The following is a 17,988-nucleotide window of genomic DNA, read 5'->3' on the forward strand; positions in this document are numbered from 1 at the left end:
TTGAATGTTATTTATCGTGATATTTATCAAATATTGTTATATATTGAGAAAAATATATATTTAATTATAAAAGAGAATTAAAATAGTAAACACTCAAAAGTATCGAAAATTGGAACCGTTAAGTACCGGTATCGATTCCTAGGTACCGGGAATTAGTACCGAATCGATTCAAATGTCAAAGGTACCCATTCCTATTTATCACAAGCTAGCCCTCTTTTTATTCCACCATGACATCCTATAAATTATTTAACAAATTTGACCTCTTTGCCAAATTTTAAAACTTGAAAGTGATTAAACATTTAGCTTATCTAAATGGGCTTTTTTTTTTTTTTTTTTTTTTACAAAGGAACATATGCTAACGATAGGCTAGCACAACTTAGCCACATAGCTAATGGTGCATTCATGAACCAGAAACATCTCATTTTCACATCTAGTGAGGAACAGACAACCATGGAGCTAAAACATTCTCCATCCATGTAACCCAAGGGACGAAATCATCAAGTAAAAGGGTCCCCACGGACCTCAACAATGTGACTGTCTTCATTCTAAAAACAATGTTCTGAATTTTATGAGCAGCTCAGAAACGAAGGCCTCATATTAATAAATACCTGTGCCTAACAACGTTTAGTGTTCGTCTGCATCAACGTCCTGCAGGGGGGACAAAAATCCACCATTCTAAAAATTCCCTTGGGTCAGCAGGTAATCTCTCCACAAACGACCCCTGGGCCACACTTTAAACATGCCTGTTTTAAAGTCTGATGCATAAAATAACAACCGGAACATTCTTATTTTTCCAAAAATGTATGTAATTGTTGGCTAATGTCAATAAAACAATTACAAAATGATTTATTAGTAATTACACAACATTAAAACAGTAATAACATAACATACTTGGCACTTAGATCCAGTGCTTTCATCGTCCACAAGGGGGCAGACGGCTTATTCCGTAAAGCAGAGGTTTGAGGAATGTACAGATCCTGTTAAAGAGGTGGAGGCTTAGGAAACTTTTACTTTGAAGGGATAATGCTTTTACTCTGATGTTATAACTAAAGCCCCTGATGTGTGTAAAGGAGTGATCCTGCCACGGTGAACATCACTGATGAGATGTCCAAAGGCTCCTTCGGAAGTCTGTGGAAAGGTGTTAGCCCACCTGAAAGCGCCAAGATGGAACCGAGCTCCAAAAGGTACGAGGAACCAGATCCTCCTCGTTTCGCATCTAAAGAGAACACCGGAGCTATGACGGAGCTTCACTGTTAGGAGATGTGTTTATTAGCTTGTGCCATCGCTAATTTCCCACTGAGTAGACTAACATAGTCTGTCTTGCTTGCTTCTCTCACTCCATCCCACCCCTGAAGCTCCCCCTCTTAACCTTCCAGAAGCTGAAACCCCAAAGGTAAGCCGTTCCCAGCGGTCCCTGTCTCTCATTCTGCGTGTTTACCGCCGCCCAGTGTTGCACAGTGTCGTCGGTCTGTGTTCACCGAGGTAGCACGGCATGGACTGGATGTGCATGTTAGCTCAGAGACCCAAACACGAGTTCTGCATGCAGCACAACATTCTGTTGCTTTATAAACAATAACCGTTAGTGTCCTGAATGGCCTCAGTCAGGAGAAATGGCTTTTATTTCCGGCTGCTAAAAACAAAGTGCAATGCCGCCATCTTAAAACAACTAAAACCTTTCATAACAGTTAAATAACTTCATTTCTGTGCATTTTTTTATTATTTACCAGGAATTTTGTGGTTATTTGCAAGCATCTAGTTCCCCAACATCAACAAAATAAAGCATTGCTCCTGCACGCAGGTGTCAAGGCCAGAATGTCCTAATGTGGCTACGGAAATGTCAAAATTACCTGCAGAATAAAGTTATAATACTCACGGAAGCTTGATGCTGTAAGAGCAAAGATCAAAGATAAATAAAGTAGTATCTGGTAATGAGACATGACTCGTTGGAACGAGATTTATATCGTATCTTAAAGAGCAAGTCACCCCCTACCAGAGTCTTACTCCACTCCCACTTCCTATTTAAAAACTGCAACAAATGCTGTTGCCTAGCAGACCGAGAGGGCGGAGCCGCTAACAAATACACACACACACACACACACAGGCTCACAACGACATTGTGACATCATATGGTACCAGCTAACATTCTAGGGTACCTCTTAGCTAATAGTGATGGCAGATTTAGGCCCTGTCCACACGTAGCCGGGGATCTGCCAAAACGTAGGTATTTTTCTACGTTTTGGCCTGTCATCCACACGAAAAATGAGTTTTTTCACACGAAAACGGATCTTTTTAAAAACTCCGGCCAAAGTGAAGATCTGCGTTTTCTCCGTTTTGGGTGTCTGCGTGTGGACGGACAAAACCGGAGTTTTAAGGTCCGCAACGTCACTTTCCGCGACAAAAAATGCTGACATCACGTGTGCGACCTGTGTTTACACTAGCCAGCATCGTGGAAGTCTTCAGAGCTGCGCTCTGTCACTACCCGATCCATCAATTGTCCAAGCGCTTTCTGCCTGTTTGTTTTTGCAAGCGGAATTACTGCTCCTTGCGGAAGACCACAGACGAAGGACGAGGTTACGAACGGGGAAGTACTGTCGCCTACAGGTCTGGCATGTCCTTAACAACGTATTTATCCGGGTACGTGTGGACAGAGTTTTTTTTAAAAACGCGGTGGTGTGGATGCAAGTTTTTGGAGGGGCGGATATTCGTTTTTAAAAAAACCCCGGCTACGTGTGGACTAGGCCTTAAATTCAAATGCAGGGCAGAGTTTTTACCTGACTACGGCACAACACTGACAGTTTTAGGCAGAAAATTTTAACTTTAACTAGAAATGCACTAAACTGTAAAACTATTGACTACACGTGTCTGCAGAACGATTAGACACACATTTATATAGTTTATCAGAAAAAATTGCTGATTTGAGGGTGACTTGCTCTTTCAGTAAAAATGTCGTTATAATGATAACATTGTTTTTAAAATTAGATACGATCTGTGCCTGCATCTTGTCTTGAAAAGTGAATCCAAAAAATGTGTGGACTAGCTGTCCTGCCACCTCTCTCCTCATAAAATTATAAAGTGTAGCCATAAAATAATCAAGTGAAACCATAAATATAAGCAATATGTATCATCAAGTTAACACCTGGAAACAATTATCTGAGTTTAATGAAATATTTGAGTAAAAAATTAATGAATTTTTTTATTTTTTTTATTTTCATCCATCCATTTTTGGATAGATAAAAATGAATAAACAAGAAGGGGCGGGGCTTAAACGTAGACTGCGGGCAGCCATTATGGGAGCTTTTTTGTTGCCTTTGTAGGGTTAATGAACTACATATCTAGGAATTGTGTGCAGACCTTAAGTCTCCTGTGAAGGACTATATTGCAGACTGGGGTAGTAGCCAGGGCAAGGTGACCCAGGCTGTGTATCCAACCTGTGAGTTTAAAACCAGGCCATTACGTGACGTTACACCTTTAAATCCAAACATTTAGTTTGGCAGTTGTGTTTGAAGCGTCCTGGTGGACTAGATGGAAATGACCACAACATCCTGGTATATAAAAAATGGACTGCAGAGTAGAGGTTTAAATAACGACGTTTGCATGAAAACATTTAGGAGATTGGAGCTGTTTTAGGACAGTAGCCGCTCACTTGTGGGTTGATTGGGAATAACTGGTCACTCTAAAAGGCGTCACTGGCATCTTGAGACGGCTCAAACCTTCTAAAGTTTCACACCAGTTTTCCCACGCCTGTTCGTGTGACGTTACATTGTTATAATGGTGGAAGCCTTGATGACTCCTTACCGGACCAGATGCACCGGAAGTCCTTTGTTTGTAGTTTTCCCAGTTGTAAAAGTATAAAGCTAACCTCACACAGGCATAAAAGTTAATGAATAACGAAATATCACAATTTGTGTGAAAAGTTCAGAGGTCGGAGTGGTTTTACGACGGCTCTAACCCTCAGGAAACTATCAGTGGAGTTTAACTAAAAGGCTAAATTAACATAATTCTATAACTGCATGTAGCTGGCATGCCGCTGACCAGAAAATCTTTGATTGTTTATTTACTTTTGTTTCTGCTGACCTGGTCTTATTCCAGCGGCACCAGAGGAAGCGAGAAGCGACACAAGCGGCGGAGGCATGAGAAGAGTCTGGACAGGGAGACAAGTTTGTGATGAGGACGATTCCACTGTGCTGTCAGTCCGTAAATACAAAAACAGATGTACCGTGCCACACTCAATCACCTTGTACTGTGCTACACTGTGTTTTTTGTCATGTAAGTCCGTGTGCAAAGAAACATTTGTTAGAAACCATAATGAAAAAGAATAAAACAAGTTATTTCTACATAACTGTACCAGCAACAGATTGAAGCCAGAATGACGTGACTCCTTCAGTATTCGGTTAGGCAAATTACAGATTTTTAAATCTTTTTTCATTTGTATTTTGTATGTTTTTATATTTTACCTGCGAGTTGTCGTTTTAACAACCTTCCACCGTGAACGCCGTTCATGTGGAGCATTCAATGCTGCTGAATTTCGCACCTTAGGATTAAAAACTGATTAGACTTTTTTGCCAGTACTAATTAAACCCACTGGTACATTTAAGCGCTAACTGTTAAGAGAAACGAGTGATTTTCTGAAAGTAATAAATCTGCATTTTATATATAAAAATGTAAGTCTAAATGTCTTTGCGTCACTAAAGTGTTCCCATTGTTGCACATGAATGTTTCTCCTCAGTTTAACCTGAAAAATGTCCATTTTAGCTTTGTTACTGGTTAGCATGAAGCTAACGCTAGCAGGAAGCTAGCTTAGCTAAGCACAACAAGCAACAGGCTCTTAAAGAGAAAGCTAATTAGCACTTTATTTGTTTAATGTTATTCCAGAGATTCTAAAAGAAATTATGAGTTTGAACCAAATTTAACCCAAAATTAGCCTTGGCTGATGTTAGCTTCCAGTGAAGCGGTTTCTCCTAAAAGTAACAAAGTGAATGAGCATATTTTTAATTTATTTAGCAGTATTTTTCAGAGGCAGCTTCAGTGACAATTGCATGGCAGCATCATTTGGTAGTATTAGCAAGCTACCATTAGCTTCTTTTTGAAATGACGGAGAGGAAACCCCAACCTTTCTGGATGATTGTACAAACGGCTTAATGTTTCCCACCCGTGTGCTTCATCCATGGACGTGTGGTCTCCTCTCCCTTCACGTGTTAGCAACTGAAGCTAATTGTTTTTGTTTAAAAACGCTCCTGCATGATGGTGAAACCGTCTGGCTGCAGGACCACAGTTAGAGATGCAATAATTCCTTTGTCTTTTCTTTTTGGTAAGGGCAACATGTAATAAATGGTGACGAGTCTTAACAATGTATAAAACATAGTATATTTTATTCATGTAAAATGTTACTAATATATTACTAAGTGTTGAATTCAGAGTTTTGCTGTGACGTTTTCCCCAATGTCTATTTGATGGTTCTTAGGAGATTAGAGAAACCAGTCATGGGTCAGAATTATATCAGTATCAGACATTTTGACCACTTTTGTGTGGAAATCAGCCTTAAATTTGGTAGTAATAGATGGACATTTTCTGTTTAATCATTTAAGTCCACTGTATAAGTTCAGTTATGCAACTGTTTTCTGTTTCATGAGGACAAGAGAAAGAGTGCGAGAGAGCCTAAATAAAGATATAAAAATCTGACATGAAGCAAGATTTTGTTTTTGTGGATGAATAAAATCTTATAGATAGCTCTTTGAATAACCTTAGGTTGAAGAAACAAAGATGATTTTTTTAAGGGGCATTATGGAAGTGTGACAGCCAAAACATGTATAGAAATAATAAATGTCTTCTTCATACATTCTCCTGCAATGCCCTGGTCCTGTAGAATGAGCCCTGGCATTTTTACTGTGATTGCCTGTTTTTCTGTAAAATCACAGAAAAAGAGAGATGCTCAGGTCGAGCAGGCTGCTTCATGCACATTCACGCTCAGGCATCGCCCGTAGCATTTGCTATCCGTAGCTTTAGCAGCAGAGAGAGAGGCAGTGCCACTTTGTCGCTGTTCCTAACGCCTAGTGACAAAGCTAGCTACATTTCTGAGGACCCTTAGCTACTTTCTGTAGAACTTTCTTCTAGATATTTCCTGCTAATTAGCAACAAAATAGCCATTTTCGCTACAAACTGTTCTTTGGTTTGACGTTGTTTCAGATGTCATCAAGGACAATATGTTACAGATATTGTGAATGTTACTATAGTGTAGCTCATCTTGTAAGATGTCTGACTCTCATGCAGAAGACCTGGGTTTGATTCTGGGTGTGAACATAGTTAATTTAGAGTTTCTTTTTTACATTAATGGTATATTTTTTTACAGTAAGATGCCCACATTTTTATTTGAGACTCGCCGAACGGCATTGAATTCACAGATAAAAAAGATGTGGGTTCAACTTTCATTTTGGAACAATTTTTCAAGCAAGGGAAGGGAATGATCTGAACATGCAGGAGGACTGACCCATCATAAACCTTTGTCGGCTGTGCTGAAGAGAAAGGTACAGAACCACATTATTTAATTAATTAGGTGCACGTTCTCCTGTCTTCTGTCCTCACACACACACACACACACACACACACACGGGACTGTCTCAGCTGTTATTTTTGTGAAGGGGTGTGCACGTACAGCATGCGCGCCTCGTGCACGAGCCTACTATTGAAGCTGCCGTTACGCTTTTGGTCTGAGGGGGCGATCGCGAACATAAAAATTCAAAAGTCCATAAAGTCCCTTTAACTGTTTCACTTGTCAGCATCATGCATGCGTATTCTCTGTGTAGTGAAGTTTCTATCCACAGACTATAAAACTTGCATCTGAGATTGAATGAGACTCTAATTTTCCCTGGTTGTGAGATGATGCGTGACAGTGTCTCTGTGCTTCACTGTGATGGACTGGAGACCGGTCCAACCCCCCCCCCCCCCCCCCCCCCCCCCGCAGCCTGAAACCAGGAAATTAAATGTTTTGCATAAAAAATGAATTATATTAATTGGAGCTGAAATGTACAATTCTGGAAAAACCTCATCTAATGACTGTGCAAGTCCTGTTCTTCGTCATAACCCATCCATCATACTGCCCTCTGACCGTCCCCTTATTCACATCCATCTTTGGGCATGAATTATGCGTTCTCAGCTTGAGGCAGTTAAACAGGAAGTAAAGCTAGAGTCGGGTTGCCTAGTTTATCAGATTGAATGTTTCACCCTGTTTGTGTTTGCCGATTTCATTCAAAGGGTTGATTTACATTTTCTGTTCTTGTTGGGAAAAGTTTAGGTGGCAGCGGATGCGCCGCATGCCGACAGGAAGGGCAGACAATTGCTTGGGGCCTCCAGGCCACAAGGGGTCTCCAGCGGGCCAACAAAATTTAAAGTCAGGATCACAACCGTGGTGAGACAGTGAAAGCTTGACACCCCCCACTCACGCGCCCCTGTCTAAAGTTACTTTTAACCTGTAGAGGTACCGGCACTTCAGATTTTTTTTAACCTCTCAGCGTTCCAGGACTTTCTTTCCAGGGTCGATGAGTACCAGTAGTTTTCCCAGTCATTTATTAGTTGAAATCTCCAAGATTTCTAAAAAAAAAGCATCTGCCCTTCTCCAGGTAAATACCGGCCAGCCACAGTCTCTAGCGCGCTGTCCCGCCCCTTCCGAACACGCTCGAAGGAAGCTGTAGCTGTGCAGCTACACAAACACTGTCCAAAAACTTGATTCAGTCTCTCGGATGCTCCTCAATCCACCGGACCAAATGAATTGATGTGGAAAAAGACACCTCCTCTGTGTCTGGAGGAGGACGTCTGATTATTGATGCACTTCACCTGCTGTTGCTTGCTCTCGCTGGCACGTCTGCTCTGCTCCCCGGCAGACGTCTATCGGGGAGCAGAGAGCAGATGTGCATCCCGACGCACCACCACGGACGCATTCGCTCTATGCCTAGTTTATACGTATCCGTCTGCGTCGGGACAGAGACACACAACACCATTGTGTGTCAACACAAGAGCTCTCTGAACTTGTGGAGGAAGACGGAGACATGCCCCAAATTTTAACTATCCGTCGAAAGTGACGAAGACCGCAAGCTTGTGATTGGTCAGGACGCTGACCACAAAACAAAGAATGAAACAAGAGATATTTAATGGCAAACGCGGAACCGATTGCAGAAAGCATCGCGGAAAAAGGCTGAAAATTTGAACATTTATTCCCCTGTGACAGAAGGGGTACAAAGATATGCAGCAAGTGTTTTATTCGTGGACTGAAAAGATGAGAAATTGTTTAGAGGTGGCGATCGCAAAATGAGGTGGGTGAGGGAAAGTTTGTCCGCGCTGAAAAGTCTCTGAAAAACATTAAAACAATGTAAATACGCTATCGTGGACCAGATACCTGACTGTAATGGTGGCAGGATACCCCAGAATAGCGCTACGCCCTCTGTTGTCCTGGTGGGGAATCGTTTTGCAACAATCCCCAGCTGACGGAGAAGTCTGAAAGCAAAACGTCTCTGTCGATGCTTGTTAGATCTCTCCCTCGCAGAGCTGACGGAAATGTATGAATTAGGCTTAAATGCGCAAAAGGCACATTAGTGCTGTGTAGCGAGCCGCGCATACAGCACCATCAGCTCCCGTCGGCTCAGGCAAGAGGAGAGGGGGAAAAGAGACGGTTTTTCTGACACTGTGCTTGTTGCTGACCGACGACACGCAACACCTGACCACTGGTTGAGATGGTGTCGGTACAGGATCTGCTAGGGTGCAAGATCGGCTCGGGGTCCTTCGACTGCCGATGACGTCAAAGTAGTTGATTGGCTGAACATGAACCTTACAGAAATTACGTACCGGTAATCACGTTACGTTAGTCCAGGCAATTTTTCTGTTGGAAAGATGGACAACTTTTACAAAGAAATCCATCATTACCTCTTTGAAAATACACTTTTAGCATAGAGCTGCATGTATATTAGGGCTGAACGATTAACTGCATGTGCAATTAAATTGCGATGTGACAAAATGAGATTTTCTAATCACAAAGGCTGCAATATGGCAGCGAGTGGTTAGCGCAATGCTAATATACATGGAAAAAGCCATAGGAATGCTAATGCTAATATCACCGATTACATTCTTACAAATTATGAATTTGAAACGTGCCAAATGATTACATTTGGAGTCTAATAGAAAGTAAAGCTACCATTGGTCAATTAAGTACAGACAGGTATTTTAGTAAAGAAAACTTTTAACTCCAGAGTTTTGGCTACCAGCTATGAGCATAACTGAACTACGCATGGACAAGACGTCAAAAACTTAACAGAAAATAGTTCAATAAACGGGACACACTTGTTTCCTGCAAATACAATTTCACAGGTGTTGCTAATACCTGTGATCCTTCAAGGGATGTGCTCAAAGAGGAGTTCAACATTATGAATACAATATAGTGTTTTATTTTACAAATAAAAACACACACTTACGTTGTAAGAAACATTATTTTAATAACAAAACTACTAAATTCCTTCCAACAGTATAGATGTGTAGTGTATTTTGTCCGAGTGGGTTTGCCGTACTTTGACGCCATCGCCATCCCCGAGCCGATCTTGCACCCGAGCAGATCCTGGACCGACAATGGCATCCAAGCACAAGATAGAAAAAGAGAAAACCAAACAAAATAGAAAATCTTTGTGGGCAGAAACATCCCAGCTGCTCTTCACGAGACAGAAGAGAGAATAATTGTGTCTGGATGTGGACAGAAGATGACATTTTATAGCAGCATCATTATCATTTATTTAATTCAATTCAGTTTATTTATATAGCACAAATCACGACAGAGTCATCTCGAGGCACTTCACATAGTAAACATTCCAATACAGGTCAGTTCTTTAAGCCAATCAGCTAAAAGTTTCCTATATAAGGAACCCAGCAGGTTGCATCGAGTCACTGACTATCCTCATACTAAGCAAGCATGCAGCGACAGTGGAGAGGAAAACTCACTTTTAACAGGAAGAAACCGCCAGAAGATCCAGCCACCTATCATGACTCGCGACTTATTTAAATGTTTTATATCGTCTTTGGTTCATAGCCTTTCAATCCCTGCTATCAGTAGTATTAATATTATTGGTGTATATATTAATAACATGTAGCAAAAACATCCATACATATTGGCCTAAGTCTAAGTATTTAGTGTATTTAGTGAGAGAGAGAGATTATGTCGTCTTGTATTAAAATCATATCATTAGCTGAAGTCATACCTACATTAGTTTCATTGTGTAATTTCCCATTTAGACCCAAATAAATCCTAACCTGCTAGTTCGATGGACTTCTGGTTCCAGCTGCTTCTGCTGAGTGCAGCTTCTCAACCTGAGGCTCATCTACGGCACAAGAACACCTGAGTAGCCTGGCTATCGTCTGCTCAGCTCAAGTTACACCGCATCAGATGACCCGTCGATATTTTTGGAAGGGGGGTACCGGCACTTGTGAGTGACTGAGAGAACCACAACACCTCACGTCCTTTTTTACAAAGACAACACCAAAACGGACAAGGTGTGGACCACCATACCAACGGCTATAAAGGTGCACGGTCAGTTTAAAAGACTTATTATAAAAAAGTTATTTTAAAGTGACAGTGTGTATTTTTCCTGGCATCAGGGGGCAGTAGATGACTAAATCGTTGCAAGCAAGCTGTATTTTTGCGTTGGAGTAAGACGTTAACTCATTCACTGCCAGCCGTGATCGCTAACGGCCTTCGCTGCCAGCGTTTCTCACCGTTTTACTGTTTTTTTAAGAGTCACAGAGCGTTGCGCACTAGGATGATGTCGATGCCAAAACAACCAAAACAAAGCGGAGACTCACCTCTTACATCAGGAAGAATCCGTGTGTTTCGAGCGTTATCCGTTCTTTCATAATACGTTGTCGAATTGTGATCGGCAGACGCTTTTCCGGTTCGCGCCTCACTTTTTTTTACAGGAACGGCCCAAAATGATCTCCTAATACATGGATGGTCTGCTTCCTGATCATGTGACGTGTGACGTATGCGGATGAAGATCGGCTTCAGGGCTGAGATGTTTGTTCTCTCAGCGCGGGGGCTCGTTCTGATGCTCGAACAGTAAAAAAATGCAAATGACGACTTTAGTCGTCATTGGCAGTGAATGAGTTAACAATGGATGCCCATTAGGGTAAAAAAAACCCAGGCAGTGCCAACTTTAGCAAAATAACGAGCACATCAGACTCTCTTACATCACTTGAAACAAGTTGAGATAAATGTATCGAACAAAATTTAAGAATGGTGAAAGTTTTGTAACCGAAAAACAAATCAGCAAATGCATTTTGTCCTCACGGGCTCCCGTAGGAGTAAACATGGCATCTAATATGGCGTGACCCAGAGACTTTGTTTTAGACAGTATTTTAGACATGATTTTTATGGTTATACGTTACAAAGCCGCCAACATTTTTCAACAACTGGGCGTCATTTAATTCATTTTCAACATTTTGATGGATGCTTCCAGAGAGGAATGGTAAAAACTACACATTGTCTCTTTAAAGCAAACAAGTGAAAACGGAAATTCTCCTGTGATTTTGTGATCTCACGAGTCAGACTACAGCCGCTGTGGCGTCTGACTTGCTCCACACGTGGATCGATGCTCCGCCGAGCTTGCCACTAAACCTCGCCGCCATTGGATCGCACCACTCGCACACTGTGGCGAATTGGGGGTGAGTCGTGCCGTACGCCTTCAGAAGGGCTTTTGCAGTATAACGTAACACCTTTTTAAACATAAACACGTGAAGCCCCATGGGAATATACTAGCAAAATAATAATTAAAACCTCCAGGTTAACAAATCAGACTGACTCAACAAAACAAAAATCAATGAATAATTTTATTTTCGTATGCAGTGACAATCACCTGGACTATCCGATCCACGGGACTACCTGAGATTCATCACCTGAGAGTTATCGCCTAATATAGGAAACAATGTAATTAGTAGAAATAACTGCGTTCTGGTCTCTAGTGCACCATTAACCTGTGGAAGAGTGGCGCATTTGTCTCTTTGCATTACATTCAAACTGGGTCGCTACATTCAGAGCAGTATGGCTTCCTTTTCCTGTTGAGCTTTAGGACCTCCTCAGTAGATCAGTGCTGCTCCTCCTGCCTTTTCTTACTGCAAAAAAGAAAAACGTCACGTCACCGAGAGCACGAGTTGGATCAGCTGTGACAACTCGGCGTTACCTTTCCCCTGGCGGTTTGGAGGTCATGACCCAGAGTAAATATTCTTTGGCAGCCAGGGAGTCCAGCACCTTGTTGACGTCGCTGGTGAAGCTCCCATCTACGTGCCTCCTGATGAGTTCCTGGCGCTCCCTGGCCGTTAGTGATCTGAGTGTGTAGAGAGGGGCACAATGTAAACAGACCCTATCAGGGGTTAGTTACCCCCCCCCCCCCCCCCCAACCCCCACCCCCCGTGTTTAACCTGATCAAGGCTCTGATCGAGGCGTCTGCCTGCTTGTGTGTTTTTCTTGCATCGTACAAAGTGGAAATCAACACGTGGGAAAAGTTCGGGTGATTTATTTTAGCACATCAAGGGAAACCAAAGCAAAGAGAAAGGGAGAACAGGACAAAAGCAGCTGATTGGTTCACGATCTCGCCCATCGTCAGGTGGAATCAGACACAAGCGGGCTGCTTTAGGTGCTTCGGCTCTGCGGCAGGGACAGGAGGGAGGAGGAAGCGGCCCTACTCTCGTCGGACTTGTCCAGACTTCAGCTTGGCAACAAAGTCTTTGATAGCTTGATCGCTGAGGTAGGAGCTAACGTCGCTGGTGAAGGTTCCGTCTGCGTGGCGCTTGTCCGTCGCTCTGAGAACACACAACAGGACCGTTCAGATAATATTCTCTACGTACGACATTTCGTATTTAAAATAGGATTAAAGTGGGAAATCCCTCCGAACCAGGCCCAGGAACGCGTTTCTGACTAAGGTTGTTGAGTTTTGTGTTATAAAAAGGGAAAATAAACAGTTTGTCACAAGAGCTCACTATGTTTTTATGCGGAGGTGGCCATGTTGGATTTTGAGGTTAGTCTACAACAGGCATGTTCCAATGGGGGTGTGTACAGATGTGTACTAATGTGTCTATTTTAGCCCATTTTTAGCAGTGCACATAAAAATACTAACCATAAAATAATTGCTGTAATTTTTTTAATGAGGAAGACTCACATTTCATGGCCTGTGAGGTAAAACATGATGATTCTGGCTTTCGTTCTAAAAGGTTTGGCCAGCCAAGGTCTGAAACACCAACTTTCTAAGGCAGAAGTCCAACTTCAGAGGTATTCCAGATAGAAATGCAGCTAAACTGTTGAGAGAGGTTTACTAACCCGCTCCTCTTGTTGCTCATCAGCCACCGGACAAAGTCCTGAGCCTTCCTGTCCTCTAGGAACTTGCTGTAGTCATTTGCAAAAGTCCCTTCTGAGTGTCTCTTCATGTTGGACAGGTCTCTGGACTCTCCCTCTAATGTGTCTTCCACCTCAAACCTGCAGCCGCAAAAACCACACACACAAGGGGTCAAATCAGAGGTCAACTAAATGTTAAATCACTGAACCTTATACTTGGGTGAAATGCTTGTTTTTTGTAATTTGAAGGCAAGAATGAAATTTTCCATCCATCTATTTTCATCCAAATGTATTTTCCCTTTTGTTTAAATATTTAAGCAACTTTTAGTTCAAATAAAATATTAAATCCCAGAAACGTTCTGTCAAATGCTTTAAATGTCATTTATAAATAGCTAAAACATCAATTTGATTATATTTTCTCCCAAAACTTTGAAACTCGTAGTTTTTGTTTTTCTTTTTTTTGCATGTCATGTTAGTTGGAGTGATATAATATAATATAATATAATATAATATAATATAATATAATATAATATAATATAATATAATATACTACATCTGCTCTAAGAAGCTGACTCAAGCATAAAGTGGTTCAAATGTGTCAGATATATTATATTATATTATATTATATTATATTATATTATATTATATTATATTATATCTAGGGCCATGACTCGATAAAAAAATTAATCTAATTAATTAGAGGCTTTGTAATTAATTAATCTAAATTAATCGCATTTTAAAGTTTTAACTTAAACTTCTGTTTTCAACTTTAAGACACGTTGTTTGTGATTGTTTACAGAGCAGGGAGAACACGGAGCGTTCTCCCAGCAGCAGCCAGGTGCCTCTCGTTTGTCTGACTACTTTCATAAACTACTGTTAGGGCAAAGAATTATTCTATCTGGAGCTTCCAGCGCTGCACAGATGTTACATAAATGTTAAAAATATAGCTTACCGCAATTTTTGTAAAGTTTCCAGTGCCACCGGGCAGCTGCAGCAGAGACAATCTCTGAAAAATGTCCGTGACACGGACTCCGTTGTTGTCTGGAAGTTTTTTTTTTCCAAGTTAAGAAAAGAGGCGGACGTGTTTCCTAAATCCTGCATCAGTCCAAGCAAGGCAACTTATTTCTGTTTTATTCCGTTTTAGTAGCCATTAGCGCTGTGCTTTGTTGTGTGCGTCAGTAATATTCAGTCTACAAGGAAATCGTGCAATGACAAAGGTTCCGCCTTGCTCCAAATGCAAGCTGTGATTAAATGCGTAAAAAAAATTTTACGCGTAATTTTTTTCTAATTAATTAATCATAATTAACGCGTTAAAGTCCTGGCCCTAATCATATCATATCATATCATATCATATCTTATTATATTATATTATATTATATTATATTATATTATATTATATTATTATATTATATTATCATATTATATTATTATATAATGTTATATCATATATCATATATTATATTATGTTATATTATATTATATTATATTATATTATATTATTATATAATGTTATATCATTTATCATATATTATATTATGTTATGTCATATTATATTATATTATATTATATTATAATAATGTGCCACAGAAAGTAAGTCCTTTTTTTTTATCAACATGAGTATTTTTGCTTTTTGTCACTATTTTGAAACCATGGCTTTAAAAATCTAATTTTCATTTTTCTTACTCAACTTACTTATTTTCTTATTCAACTTGGAATTTCAACTCTTTCAGATCTCATGGCAGGTTTAATTTTTCCTCATCATTAGTTTATATTAAATGACTGTAATTTTTATTTTAGCAACGATAACTGACATTTAAGAAGCCATCTTTTTAAATACAACATTACAGCTGGCTGTAAAAATCTTTTTTATCTGGTTATTTCTGAACTTTTACAATAAAACTGATGAGTTTCAGCTTTTCAAATTAAAGCAATAAGTGGAGAACTTACGCACAAAACTATTATCATTCAACTTTTAAAAAATATTTCTTATTATTGCATTTTTTTTTGTTCCAGCCTCTGAACCCCAACTAGTGGTTGACCTCATGGGTCAGTGAGAGACCATAGCTGTTACCTGGAGTCGTCGCCAGCCTGCTGCAGAGCAACCTGCCAGCTGATCTGGACCAAGCTGAGGACCAGGAGGCCACCAGCCAGGGAACGGATGCTGTTCATGTTCATAACCTGTGATAAAACACAGTTCAGGCAGCTAAAGTTGATCCGTTTACCAGAACAAAGACAAAACTCACCTTCGATTGTCTCCCTCCAGCTCTAGTTCCTCTGCATGTGAGTGAGCACCTGTCCAACCCTGCAGCTTTATTTCCCAGAAGAGGAGGGCGGGACGGTTTTACGCCCATTACTTCCAACCCATTAGACACAGCGGCCCTCTCAACGGGCCGAACCAACGAGCCGAGCTCATCGCGAGGAAAGGTGCAGGTCATGCGTGAAGCCTGCTTGTACTTTTAGGCGTGAAGATCAAACACCTGCAGCTCATCCTGTTAAACACAACGTGATGGAGATGAGCTTAATGTGCTACCGTGTTTTAATGCTGGGAACAGGTCCCTGTCTTCCTTTATCTGGTTTCACAAGTGGAACCAGTCGATGAAGCCCCACAAACAGCTGTTTCTGGAACTTTCTGACACCACTTAGAAAGGGGAAAATTACTAATCATAATCGATTCAGTACAGAACATATGTTATCCTAGGCTGTGTCCAAACTCAGGGGCCACATTTGAAGGTCCATGATGTCACAGCAAAGCAGCAAGGCTGTCCAAATATCCTCCATATCCCAAGATGCTTTTTGGGATATGCAAATTATGCAAGATGCATAATATTAGTTTTAAATTGATAATAATATTTTGTGGTAGTACAAAAATAATTAACTTGTTGCAAGGCTTTTGTTGTTTTTATAGATGTTAGTAATGTAGTTTTGGTCAAAAATCTCAAGAAAAATGGCAAACAAGCCTGTATGGCAGTCCAATATTACAACTAAGTTTATGTCTGTTTACCACCATCATAGTTGATGGGCTACAGGATGGCCGCTGATGTAAGGCTGCATATTCTGAAGGTCCAGTTTCAGTTCACTCCGGTCTTCGAGTTTCATGAAGGACCCAGCGTACACCAATCAGGTAAGACGGGTCCGACGATGATGCTGTCCTTGAATCAGGATGCACTTACCTTTTACAACGGATACTCGGGTGAGTTCCAGTACTACTACTACTACTACTACTACTACTACTACTACTACTACTACTAAATCATGTTAACATGCCTCTTGTTCACCTGATCTCCTCCTCCCATTGTATTTAAGCCCCGTCAGTCCTGTGTCTAGTGTCGGTTTGTCTGTTGTCCTGGTCTTGTGTCTCCCAATGTCAATGTATTTCCTGTTGTTTCTGCACTCCCAAGTCCCTGCAATAAATGGATTTAAGTATTTTGCTGCCTCAGGGCTTCACTCACCTTCATATGAGTTCAAACCCAACACTCCTCATGACAACAGGTGCCATTACAGTAATACAGGTATGAGTAAAAGGACAGAGTGGTCTATCACAGAAGAAGTTACAGGTCTGAGAGCCAGAAATATTGCTTGTTTGTAGGAGACCAAATCCTTATTTGCCACCATATTTTCACATAAATTCTTTAAAAATCAGAAAATGTGATTTTCGGGAATTCTTTCCCCTCATTTTGTCTCTCTTAGTTGTGGTACACCGATGCTGAAAGTCACAGGCCTCTCATCTTTTTAAGTGGGAGATTTAGAGCAAATGGAGGATGCTGACTGCAGCCTTTGACACTGTTGACCATCACCTGCTACTGGAGAGGCTGAGAGACTGGGTAGGCCTATCAGGTTCTGCTCTGGAGTGGTTCTCCTCTTATCTTTCTGGGTGTTCCTTCTCTGTGGCCGTCTCCAAGTTTAGGTCCTCTACCACCTCCCTTACCCATGGTGTCCCACAAGGTTCTGTGCTGGGGCCTCTGCTTTTCCTCCTCTATCTGCTTCCTCTTCAGCACATCCTGAACTCCTTCAAAGGAATCTCCTACCATCTTTATGCAGATGACATCCAACTGTACATCTCCTTTAAGCCCCATGAGATGTCTAAGCTGCAGCTGCTACACACCTGCTTAGACTCTGTCAAAACCTGGATGGTGGGAACTTTCTTCAGCTGAATGAAGATAAGACTGAGATCATCATCTGTGCCCCAGACAAGCTGGTTCCCAAAGTCAGAGACTCTCTTGGTCAGCTTTCTTCTCACACCAAACCTTCCGTCAGGAATCTTGGAGTGACCTTTGACCCAGCTCTCACCCTGGATTCTCATGTCAGTTCTCTTGTTCGCTCTTCCTTCTTCCATCTCAGGAACATTGCTAAGCTGAGTCCCATTCTGTCCCGCTCGTGATTTTTATCTTGAGAGGCGCTATAGAAAAGATCTCTTCTTCTTCTTCTACTACCACTATTACTACCACTACTACTACTTCAATGATTACTACTACTACTACTACTACTAATACTACTACTACAACTACCACTACTAATACAACTACCAATACTACTACTACTACTACTACTACTACCACCACTATTACTACTACTACTACAACTACTACTACTACAACTACCACTACTACTACTACTACCACTATTACTACAACTACCAC

General features: G+C 41.0%; 2 protein-coding genes across 5 annotated transcripts in view; one reads left to right on the forward strand and one right to left on the reverse strand.

The window, feature by feature from the left end:
- LOC107380965 (sodium-driven chloride bicarbonate exchanger) overlaps positions 1 to 4,387 on the forward strand; it is a 68,947-nt gene extending 64,560 nt beyond the window's left edge. For 3 of the 4 annotated variants that reach the window (XM_054743243.2, XM_054743244.2, XM_054743245.2), the window contains 2 exons: positions 1,071 to 1,184; positions 4,090 to 4,387. In XM_054743243.2, coding sequence (XP_054599218.1) covers positions 1,071 to 1,184; positions 4,090 to 4,165 — 190 coding nt within the window. In that variant the 3' untranslated portion in view covers positions 4,166 to 4,387. Of the gene's footprint in view, positions 1 to 1,070; positions 1,185 to 1,355; positions 1,394 to 4,089 lie in introns of all 4 variants that reach the window. The other variant, XM_054743246.2, reaches the window with a different exon arrangement.
- Positions 4,388 to 11,834: 7,447 nt separating this feature from the next.
- LOC107380964 (glucagon-1) lies at positions 11,835 to 15,801 on the reverse strand. Its single transcript, XM_015952394.3, has 6 exons — positions 15,595 to 15,801; positions 15,423 to 15,529; positions 13,337 to 13,492; positions 12,706 to 12,822; positions 12,204 to 12,347; positions 11,835 to 12,135 (listed from the first exon to the last, which is right to left on the reverse strand). The coding sequence occupies exons 1-6, from the start codon at positions 15,784 to 15,786 to the stop codon at positions 12,108 to 12,110; spliced, it is 744 nt and encodes a 247-aa protein (XP_015807880.2). The 5' UTR covers positions 15,787 to 15,801; the 3' UTR covers positions 11,835 to 12,107.
- Positions 15,802 to 17,988: the final 2,187 nt, after the last annotated feature.

Source organism: Nothobranchius furzeri, chromosome 14 (assembly GCF_043380555.1).
Source record: "Nothobranchius furzeri strain GRZ-AD chromosome 14, NfurGRZ-RIMD1, whole genome shotgun sequence".
NCBI classification, from domain to species: domain Eukaryota; kingdom Metazoa; phylum Chordata; class Actinopteri; order Cyprinodontiformes; family Nothobranchiidae; genus Nothobranchius; species Nothobranchius furzeri.